The sequence below is a fragment of the Xenopus laevis genome, chromosome 9_10S, assembly GCF_017654675.1.
Source record: "Xenopus laevis strain J_2021 chromosome 9_10S, Xenopus_laevis_v10.1, whole genome shotgun sequence".
Taxonomy (NCBI): Eukaryota; Metazoa; Chordata; class Amphibia; order Anura; family Pipidae; genus Xenopus; species Xenopus laevis.
In genome coordinates this window covers 71,787,206-71,799,239 of record NC_054388.1, presented here as the reverse complement: position 1 = coordinate 71,799,239, position 12,034 = coordinate 71,787,206, and the positions used below count along the sequence as shown (strand labels likewise).

The 12,034-nt window shown below is 42.0% G+C and overlaps 1 protein-coding gene across 5 annotated transcripts in view; it reads right to left on the bottom strand.

The window, feature by feature from the left end:
• Positions 1-12,034, bottom strand: part of col18a1.S (collagen type XVIII alpha 1 S homeolog) — a 112,705-nt gene that overhangs the window by 46,199 nt on the left and 54,472 nt on the right. The window contains exon 1 of one of the 5 annotated variants that reach the window (XM_018237341.2): positions 7,596-8,924. In XM_018237341.2, the coding sequence (XP_018092830.1) occupies positions 7,596-8,547 (952 nt within the window). In that variant the 5' untranslated portion in view covers positions 8,548-8,924. 5 annotated transcript variants of the gene reach the window in all.

Sequence of the window (12,034 nt, the reverse complement as noted above, 5' to 3'; positions counted from 1 at the left end):
AAGCTGTACTGCAGCACTCCGAAATGGTGAAAATACTGCTTTGGCACTTTTTCAGAGTGGTGCAGAGCAATTCTTTCTGGAGTATCCAGTTCCCTTGGCAGTGGGGGAAGCAGCTTGCACCCAATGCTACAAAAAGCAGAGGTATAGTGGAAGCAACTTCAACAATAATATTTGATAAAGCTGCCATATTACATGTTACATTACGTAATACATGGCTTCCTTTGCATTGTTAGTGCAGCTTACTACCCCATACACAACCAACTGCCAAGGTACTATGAGAGCGTAACTGATAATTGCACTGGATAAGACAGGCCAAACAAAGCGCTGAACTTTTACCACACCTGCATATGAAATCTGAACCTCTAATGTGGCAGAAAATAAAAGAAATATATAAAATAAAAGAAAGAAAGTTGATTATGTGAACACACAAGGGGAAATAAATGTTAGATAAACATTAAGGTATATAAATGGAATGAGGGTTTCTTTTTTTGCAATTATGTTTTATAACAATGTACAGGGAGATATCCCATCTGACCAGGAACCAATTCAGTGAGGAAACGTTGGGCGACTATTGAAAATGCATTGCAGCGTGTGCATTAGCGCAGGCGACTTTGCATTGTAACCTATGGGGAAAAACGCCAAGGCAGTTCGGGGAGATAGTCGCTCAAAAGATGAGGCGATTAGTTGCCAGGCGACAAAATCTCCCCGAATCTCCTCGTGTGTACTAGCCCTTAATGGGTACAATTGAATGAGGATTCAAAGCTTGGGGCGGAGGAGCAGAAACTCCACATTCCGTGGGCTCCATTCTTTTGTGGTTAATGACGGATCATCCTTGAGTACATAAATCAGCACAGCCCTAATGTTTTGGATCAGTGTTTATATGGCTGCATCTGCAGTAAAGCTTTCTGTTCCGTTTAGCTCAGTGGCTCAGAGTACAGATGGCTTCCGACGAGAAGGCCTCTCTAATACGTTCTGATTTATTTGCTAAAAGGACAGAACTGCTGTTGCTGAATACATGTAGCTGCATATGATTTACATTCTGTATTGAAAGAACGCCCCATATCTTGCTTTGGATGCGTGACCAGTTCTCAGAATTCCCATTGTAGCATGCAGATTAAATGATTTCAGACTACAATGCTGCTCTGTGAGATAGTGGCTGTATAAGAATCTTTAGATGCCAGCAGTGCGAGAAATGTATACCCACGGGGGAAACATCCTGCGCATAACCAACATTATTTGGAACTGAACTAAATGCTAACCAACAGCTGTTCTGGGCAGGAAGACAAAACTTCTTGCTGAGGAAACAAGTGTTTGCAGCTGGAAGGAGTATATCACATCATAACAGATGTACAGGGATCATTAGAAAAGATGATCCCAACAGTATCAGTACAATATCAGAGCAGGCTGTAAGCTTACTGTGTACCAGCAGCAATTTCACCTCCAGATCTGCATCAGATATAAAAGAATGGGTAGGGGACAGGCTACAGGTTTTTGGCCAAAACTACTATTACAAGGTTAAAAGATTGTTCCTCTTATTTATAAGGAGTTCATTGGAGCAATCAGATTTAACCAGGTGGACGACTTAAATGCCTATCTTACCTTAAAACCAACTTTTAGTACAGTTATGGGACCTGTTATCCAGAAAGCTTGGGACCTAGTGTTTTCTGGAAAACAGATCTTTCTGTACTTTGGGTCTTTATACCTTTAGTCTACTAGACATTAAATAACCCCAATAGGCTGGTTTTGCATCCAATAAGGATTAGTTACATCTTAGTTTGGATCAAGTACAAGGTATTTGTTATTACAAAGAAAAAGGAAATCATTATTTAAAATTTTGATTATTTGGATAAAATGGAGTCTATGGGAGATGTCCATAATTCGGAGCTTTCTGGATTATGGGTTTCTGGATAACGGATCCCATACCTGTATTATTATTCATTGTAAGACTCGTAGTGCTATTGATTGAGGCCATTGTTGGTAACTCAAGAACTACTTAGTAGTGGTTGCCCTAAGCATACCATGAACACTGTTCATTGATATTACTGGGGCAAACATTACTAAGTAGAGCTTATTTTGTTTATTCTGTTTTATTGCTGAATCAATAATTATCAGAAGCTGCTGATATGGATCCTTGCACATTCTGAGTGGATACAGGAGTCCTTTTCCTCAATGTGGTGGGGTAACAGACCTTATTTTCTGGAGGCTCATTCGGAAAATACCACATATAGCAGTGACACTGCTTTGCAACCCATCGTGAGAATGGGACAGAGACAAATTATGCAGAGACAGAAAAAGAAAATTACAACTTTTTTTTATATATTACTGAATGTCACTTAGAAATATTCATATTGATTTTCTCTCCTAGTTTGGTATGAGGTTTAGACATGTAATTCAGAATTTTGCTTCTTAGCAGGATAGTGGTCAGGCAATAATAAGCTATATTATTATTATACAAAAAGTTTTTTGGAATAGTAAATAGTTTGTGTTAGCTGGTGGAACAAATGCAGTTAAGTCTATAGACTAGAACTAGGGATGCACCGAATCCAGGGTTGGATTAGGCTGAATCCTTCTGCCTGGCCAAACTGAATCCGAATCCTAATTTGCATATGCAAATTAGGGGCAGGATGGGAAATCGCATGACTTTTTGTCACAAAAAATGTTTTCCCCTTCCCACTCCTAATTTGCATTTGCACATTAGGATTCGGATTCAGTTCAGTATTCTTTCACAAAGGATTCAGGGGTTCGGCCGAATCCAAAATAGTGCATCCCTAACTAGAACAGGAGCCACAGTGCAGCCAAACTAGGTGACATGTCCTCACATGCATGGATCCATATGACACAATGTCTTACTGGAATCTGCCTTCAGCCACTGATCATATTGACAAATGAAGGTGAATGAAAAATAAAAGGATCATAGACCAATTGGCTATAAGGCTAGGGCCCCACAACAAGGATCTCCGCAGGTCGAGAACCTGCTGCTCCTCTTCTGCTGTGCTGCCTGCACCCGGAATCATTACTTCCACTCGGGTCCAGGCAGAAGGGCGGATTTCAAAATCTGTTGTGCCTGAAGAAGAGAAGGGGAGCACTAGGGGTCAGTGGCGTAACTACCGGGGGAGCAGGGGGTGCAATTGGGCCAGGGCCCGCACCCCCGCAGGGCCCCCCGGCAGTCACGCTGACTGGAGTCGACTGCAGCGCCGCACGGACGAGGGTGGGGGGCGGGGCCCGGCTGCACGGCTCGCACCAGGGTCCGCCCCCACCTAGTTCCGTCACTGCTGGGGGTAGTGGATTCCCTATCTGTGAAGAATCCATATGGTCTGGCCCTAGACTTAAGGTGGCCAAATAAGTGGATCACTCTCTGATATGCCCACCTTGAGGTGAGAGCTATCCGGCTGATTCGATTGTGGTCTAGGGCTGAAATGCTGAAATTACAGGCGGTAAGATCGAGGACTGCATTAACGAACTGATGTGGTCCTCAAGCCGACTGGATTTTTATACCTGGCTGATCAACATCTGGCCGATTGTCTGCAAGATATTGATCAGGGAAGCCTGTCGGAGGGGCGCACACACTGGCCAATAATTTGCCAATTTGGTCTATCTGCAGCTTATATCGGCCCGTGTATTGCCACCTTTAGAGTGTGTAGTCATATCGGCCAATTATCTACTAGCTCATTCATCAGGACAAATCTGGTAGTATGGTCCCAACTTTAAACTGCCCACAAACTAAGTTTAAAATTATAGTTATGTAAATAAGTTGTTCTCAAGCCACACATGGGCTCACTGGGCAACAGTTCAAAGTGTATCTCAATCGGTCAGTCAGAACTATCAATCTGATCAACACCCCTTCATAAAGTGAACTATAACACACCCTTGTGATCCAGACTTTAATTCAGATGTGTTAGAAAACTGAACACAATCCTTTTCTGTGGCACTAACAATGAAATCACAAGGAATCAGGCCATGTGTAGCTTTCACAGACAATAGAGAGGAGAACACTCTAGGGCCAAAGAGGAGGGCACAAGCATACCATGCTATAGCCAAGGAAAAGAGAGAGAGGAGAACAACACAATACAGCCACGAAGCAAAATGAGAACAATGCACTGTAGCCAAGGAAGAAAACTAGAACATCCCACTATAGCCAAAGTGAAAATTAAGTGGTGAGAAGAAAACACAGTGTATACAAAGAATTTCACACAGGCTTCCCTTCAGTCATCTAGCGTGTTTGGGTGTGCATGAAGGTGTGTTTAAACTATTTTCTCAAATAGCAAATTATAAATGTGGGATGTTATTTAACATGGGTACTCCACAAACTGCACAAAAAAACAACAAGGAAGCAAGATTGCTAACTAAAAATAACTAATTTATAAAAAAAATAAACATGGTTTTCTCTACACATCTGTACCTGTTGTTAGATCTTGGTTAAGGCCAGCAGCAGACTGCAGCCAGTCATTCTAGAGAGAAAATCCTAGTCTGTCAGACCTCCTATTCTTGTGTGTGGGCAGTATCATAAAAAATCCACAACCCCCCTCCAGTATCGTAAAAGCCAAAAATTAAGGAGCCACACCTCCTCCCATTCCTTTGCTATACATTTCTACAGGGGAAAAATATCAAAATTTTACCTAGAAGTTAGAAATATTAAATCAAGAATACTACCGCATTCTCTTCAATAGGAATTGCCTATATTTACTATTTCCAGCAGAAACAAAAAAAGCCACTTCTGACTTTTTACACACAATGTTGAAGTGCTCTACCTCTGTATGCTTTCTTTCGAAATCAGGTGCTCAGCAGTAAAATATCCCACCTGCCATGGGTTAGGGAATACACATGTAAAGTCCAAAGGACTGTGGCACACTGACAAGATGAATGTGTTTATATTCGTGGCATTTATTGGCTCCAATTCAAGTAAACAAAGGGCAACGTTTCGGGCCTCACAGGGCCCTCTATCAAGGCCAAGCAATGGATGGACAAGAGGGGGGTGGCAGTGTGAGAAATTTAAGGACTGTGTGCCTGGCCAGCCTTAAGATTTTTAAGGTGTGACCCTGGATAATGGTATGTGGGGGTGCATAAAACCACCCTTGAGTGGGTACCAAATATTCTTGCCCTAGCTCCATGACAAACATGATATCAGGAAATGCCAAGGACTTTTACAACACCTCAGCTGGATATAATAATGTACATTTATTTGCATTATGAACCAGCCATGCTTCTCTATTAGGTCACCTTGAAGGAAATCATGTGAGAAAATGTTTCTTATAGACACCCAAGCGAATATTCTAGAATTTCTCTGGAATAATTCCAAGTCCCCAGTCAAACCAAGCCAAGAATTATCTGAGTTGCATGCTAGACACTTGCTACACAGATTAGATGTTATTAGACTGCACTGCTTTCCATCATTTCAAGGGTCAACAAACATATATATATATATATATATATATATAGATAGATAGATATAGATATATATATATATATATATTGTATGTGCTCCTGTAGCTGGCTATTGAAATGTGGCTACACTGGGGAACCTAGTACCCACCGTCATCCTAGCCTAATATCAATGCCAATGTAGTCTTCCGCTACATCCTGAACAGCTGGAAGACACTTGCCATAAAAGTGAAGGGGAATCATGCTGCCTATGGCAGAGGGTAAAGAGTCAGGTGCAAGCTGCTGGTCCACCTGCCAGGGACCCACGTATAACTACAAGAAACACACGCTGCAGCACTTCGAATCCTGTGACAGTTGTTTACCGTGCCAACAAACTAGGCAATGGTTCGGACCAACACCCTTTCTCAAACCTCTTGATGTTGAGGAGGGGGTGAGTTGCGTTGAGAGGCTTGAGAAAGAGCATTGGCCCGAAACGTTGCCTAGTTTGTTGGCACAATAAACCACTGTCACAGGATTCTGAGTGTTGTATCGTGTGTTGCTTGATGCAAGCTACTGGTTAATAACCATTCCGCATAACCATATAGGGAACCCACATGATGGTCTTTGAATATCTCACTATTCTGCATTGTTGCCATAATCATTGTGGTAAGGGCATAACAACATAGGGTCCAGGATTAGAGAGGGAACCAGTGGTGGTTCTGATTGATGTGCACAGTAAATATATGTGCTAAACAAATCAACTAATACAAGTACATACTAAATTTGACATGACTTGTCCAAGGCTGCAAGGAACTGGCACGGTATGAAAACTAATAAGTTGCTTGTTTGTGTACCATTACCTTATTACCCTGTGCAGGGGTAAACAAATATGAATTCTTCAGCTGCTAAAATGTACCCCCATAATCATCAATCAGTAACCTGCCTGCCTGCTGCAGATTATGGGAGTGTTCTGCAGGGGAGTCACACCCTGTGCCATGACACTTGCTGACACTGTGTAATTGCTTGTTCTTCAATGGTTAAAGAGCCGCAGGTGTTTAATGCTTATTTAACGAATGTTTCTGCAAACAGTTACCGGCATTGTTTCTGATAGAAATATGCCATTAAACAGTGCAGATATAAATTCTCTCTTTCTACAAGTTCTAACAAGCAGCAGGAAACAAAGCCTGGCACTAGATCACTAGCCTACACACACACACAGGCATTTAACCAGAACCTGCCAGTTTTTAGCAGCTATCCACAAACCGTAACACTATAATGTTTACCTTTGTAGTTATATTCTGAACCACTGACCGGCTGTTGCCACTTACCTGTCAGCTCCGAAGATGCAGAAACTTGTGTTTTGGGACCTGCATAAAAATGAATATAAACACAAGAAACCCCAGAATTCTTCTCAGGAAGAGAGTCACATGACACTGGGAGATGTGATCCCTCCAGAAGATTCCAGCAGGCATCCTGCAGTACCTCACAAAACTGACGGCATGGCACCAGCGGAGGTGCCACAGTGCCAGCGTTACACCTTGGAGCCAGCAGCAAGCACAAATACGATTCCAGGTAACGGTGACACCGAGATTTAAACAGCCCCTCCCAATCATGCAAAGCGGCCTGAATTTCCAGCACAGTGCTATGATTCAGAAAATTGGGGAGCAGAAAGGAGTCAATTCCTAATCTTTTGCAGAAGGAGAGGCTGGTAGGGGTAGGCAAGCAGCGAGAATTTGATGGAGTCAATCTGGGCAAGATAAAAGCAGTCCTGGAGCTATTATGTCTAAAAGATGGAATGGAAGATTTAGTGCTGGTTAGTAAATCAGTTTCAGATGGATGGGAATGTCCCTTTAGACTAGTTACATAATGATTAGGTGCAGAAACACCATAAAGAGTGGCAGCTATCCCAGAATGTTTCAGGAGCTCAGGGCTCTTATAAACATGATTGGTGGTGTTAGAACTCTGTTTGTTATTCCCATTCAATTGGGATGAATTTAACACATCATGGGATAGGCCACTGGAAAAAGAGGTTACTTTCAGTGGAATCTCACTGCGCATGCTGCCTGTGTGATCCGTGAGCAAAGTTTGTGCATCCACTGTGCCAGGGATTAGGGCTGCTCCTCCTAATACCAACAGGCTGCTTGGGGATACTGGTTCTACATTGTCAGCGCTGACTCCTGACACTGAATTGCCAAGAGGTGCAGCAACCACTGTATCCACTGGAAAAGAAGAAATACCTGGTAGAAGTGTCTTGTTGTGGGATGAGATCAGTTTATGTGGCTCAGACACTGGACGCTCTGTATGGTTTTCAGTAGTATTCTCTCTCTGTTCTGCATCGTTGTGATTTAAGGTACCAGTGTCATTAATGTTAAGGCTTCTGACTGTCGTGACAGTCACCATCTCCGTGTCAGGGGTAATAATTTGCTTTGTGGTGTTGGTAACTTTATCTTCCCAGCCATGCACAAAGTTCTTAATTCCTTCTGCTACATTTAAGATCTCGGCCCCTACACCAGAAATGTTGTGTTCACTTTCCAGCTTGAGAGGGTTTGGAGCCTCTGACATGGTGGGTCCACTGGTTCCATCTATCACTACAGGAGTTGTGGCCAAAGTCCCAGACACCACGTTTTCCTTTCCTTTCTGCACGCTAAAGATGTTCCATATTTGCTTTTCCTCCTGCCTCCTGACAGTAGTGGGGGACTCTGTCATTTGGAGGGGTCTGGTCATTCCTGCTGTCTCTGTGCTGTCATTCTTGCCCTCAGTGGTTAGAATCACTGTGCTGGGCTTGGGTACGGCTGAGGAGGATGCTGTGGGTGAAGGTTCTGTGTAAGGTGTTGCTGAAGGTGTGAGTTTCTCTGATGATGACAGAGAAGCTGGCTCTAAGTGAGCGGATGTTGCATCTGGCAGGTTATCTTCTTCAGTTGGGTGCTGGACTACAGGTGCTGATGTATGCAGGGCTAAGAGGAGTGCCTCCGGTGTACGGTGCAATGTAGTTGGTGATGCATCAGGTGAGTGATGCTGCACAGTACTTTGCACTGAAGTAGTTGCTGGAATCACAGGTTTCGTTGTCGGGCTCACTGTAGTCCCTTTGTTCCCTGTCCACAACCAGTCTGTCCAGAACTGGCCATTGGACAGAGCAGGTAAAATGAGCACGAGCACTGTGATCCCAAGGCTAAGCCGTGTTAAAGCCATGAGCTCAGTATCCCTACAGATGTGCAAGGGCTGCCTGATCACATTGACTTGTCCTCTACAGCTTGAAATCTACACATTACCCTTCAAACGAGAAGCTGAATGGAGGTGTGGCCAGAGAAATACCAATCCAACCCTCATTATCAGGAGCCGGCCCCACACTGAGTTGGAAAGTTGAAAAAACTGCCTGGCTCTTCCCTAAATGACCTCACATCAAAAGGCACAAATTGAGGCTCCGAGAGATTAGAGTTTGGTACGGGACAAAAAGAAAAAGGGTTTCTACCCAAACTAATCTCTGATGTAGGTGTGCGCAAACTAAATGACACTGCAGCTAGACTGCAAGCAGAATGTACCTTTTCCTCCTTCACCATTATGGAGCATTTCAAATCAGTAATATTTAATATTGTGTGTCTCTGCTTCAGGTATATTAACTCCTCTGCAAATACAACTGTTGTTTATTCTACACATACTGTACCTGTATCAATATATTTTCCCACTTTTGGTCACTTGTTATCAGAGACGTCCAAATGTTGCTGCTTACATTTCCTAGGCACCCCAGCTGTTCAGAGATTATAGTTAATCAAATATCCCTGAAATAAAGTTTGCCAAGGATGAAAGTTTTGCTTGGAGAGCTTACCAGTCAGGGATGACTTGACTATTGACTGGTTTACAGAGTGCAAGTATTTTTCACAACACTAATCTATAGGCAGAGGTGTGCACAGTGTTTCAGTAAGTGTAATTGTCAGCAGGCTGGAAAAATTCTTCTCTGTGCACCCAAGTTGCTTACAAAGCTCTGCAGCTCTGGATATAAATCAGCAGTAATATAAGAAAGACTCAGATAATTGCTTCCTCCTCCATATAGGAATGAATCTTGATTTCTGCTATTTTATGGCATGCTTTACACTATAGTTTGCTCATGTATCAGCAATCTGTTCTGTATGGCAGAGTTATTATAATATTATTATATAAAGAGTATCCCCCTATTGAGTTCTTGTCCAGGTTAAAGTGCTCTTATGCTCAGTCGCTCGCACTATGTGAAACGCACAAGGGAAGACGTGGGGAATTACTTGGGCTCTGTTTTCACAAGCTACTAAGTTACAAGGGGGTTAAATTTCAAAAGTCTGAGTAAATGTATCACAGATAAATGCAGAGCCGACTTCCTCTGCTTTTTGTTTCACATTAAATTCCTTGCACTGCAGTGAACTTAAAACTTACAAACTTAGAAGGAATATTATAATCACAGCCAGGTCTGCTCAATGACAGTTTTTATTCCAGGGACTGACTGAAGATGGTTACAAGACAGAGCTAAATTGACAATTTCCATATGAATTAAAGTGAAAATACAACCCACTGATAAGAATAGAATACTATCATTTTACAGATGTTCAGTAAGCATACAGTCACCACTGTTCATGCCTTGCGAGCCTTATTTATCTCTACCATTTAAAGTAATATAGAAGCTGCCATAATAATTTGTCATGATAAAATTAATCATATGCCAAATGCAACACTGTTCCTTAATAACAATTTTAAGTAAAATTGTGATTTTAATTTTCAGGCAAATCTTGGGTTTTACTTGGCAAGAAAGGCAACACGATCACTGCATGAAAGGGGAATTCTACCCAAAAACTGTTTTTGAATTCTGAATGCATGGAAATTTAATTATAAGGAAATTTCTAATATACATTCATTTTAAAAATGCCAACATGTCTAAATTATTTGTAAATGTAACTGAAATAAAGTTTTGCCACTTTATATTCTCTGCAAGCCTGGTACTGACTCCTGAATCAATTCTGCTGGAGCCAGGTAATTCCCAGACACAGATTATTATAGTAACCTATGCAAAACAGCACCATACAAAAACGACACTAGAGCTCGCTGCCCATTTTACATTAGCTTTTCCTTTGTGTTACTTTTTACTAAGTGATTGCAGGCTGCTGGGATGGGTTTATTAAACTTGCCTGAACAAGATCAGTGCCAGCAATCATGGACTTTCCAACTTGTTTTAGAAGTCAGATACATTAAAAAAAACAGTTGGGAGGATTGTACAGACAGGAGAGGGGGGAGTATGAATGTTATAATGGCTCATATGAACTAAAAGAAAAGTTTAGAGAAAAGCCAGAGTGTAGAGAGAAGAGCTTGGGTGTTTATATCAGCGATGTCCAAAAAGCATCCTTAAGGCCACATGCAGCACCTCTATGCTCCCATGTTAGGGGGCCAACCAAAAAGCTTTGTAAAAAAAAATCATATGCAGCATAGGTCTTTCTCGGAGCCTCCCTATGATGTCAGAAATGCCTTAGTAGAGGCTTGCCTTACTAGCCTCCTCATCAAAAGTTTGCACAATGTAGCTCCTAACAGCAGCACCTATTTCCCTTGAGGTATCTCTTCTACTTAGGACCTATTTATGTAACAAAAATAGGTCCCCAAAATGTCCTCATTTAAGAAGTCACAGGAACAAGGTTTCCTCATTCTCTGTAGACAGCCGTGCCGGCAGCAGATGCATCGTATCCAACATGGCATGCTGTGATACAGGGTACATTGCTCGAACATCCATGGAGATTCTGAACCCCTGCCAAACTGTTCAGAAAATTCAGTCTCTTTTTTCTTTTATACCATAAAACCCGCTTCTCTATAGTCTTCCTATAACCACACTACTACTGGTGCACTAATACATATAACGAATACATATTGGGGATATATATATATATATATATATATATATATATATATATATATATATATATATATATATATATAAAGTACATACTGTACATCCCATACAACTGGACTGGAGAATGTGTAATGCTGCAGTTTTACCCAATAGAGGGGTCAGACCCATTACAGCACACTGTGCTGGGAACATGTACTTTTAGCATCTCTAGGATTAAGTACTTAAAGCTGGTAAATCCCAGGCACACAGTTATTTCAGAAATTATGGTTCCTCTGGGCACTGGGGGCTTCATGTAAGCTGGGAACATAGCTGCAATAGAAGAGGTTCCAGATGCTTGTCAGACCACAGATGAACATGCGTATAATGTCTCATCTTCACCATTAGATATAAATAACCAAAGAGCAATCATACTTATGCTTCCTGGGGCAACACAGACCTTGCTTTGTACCTTTATTTAAAGGAAGAAGACCTATTGGAATTTGGGTAATGCTGAACTATCACCCCCAACACTCACTTGCAATCTTCAGCTACTGGTAGGGTGCTGGGAATTATACTTTAACAACAGCTAAAGCAGCACAGGATCGGCAACACTAATAATAAGTGTTACTGTTACCCCTTTGCGCTGCCAGCCAGTGCCAATCAGTAATTGATCTTTCAGGCAAAATGGGGTATTGTTTGGCAAAAGGCACCATGCTGCAACTTGTCATACATTACAGGGTATGTGCCAGCGCTGCCATCAGTCACTGAGCTGCACAGTACATGGCCGTTCTACTGTTGTATGGGGAAAGATAAAAGTCATGCGCAGAATTAAGCCTGTTA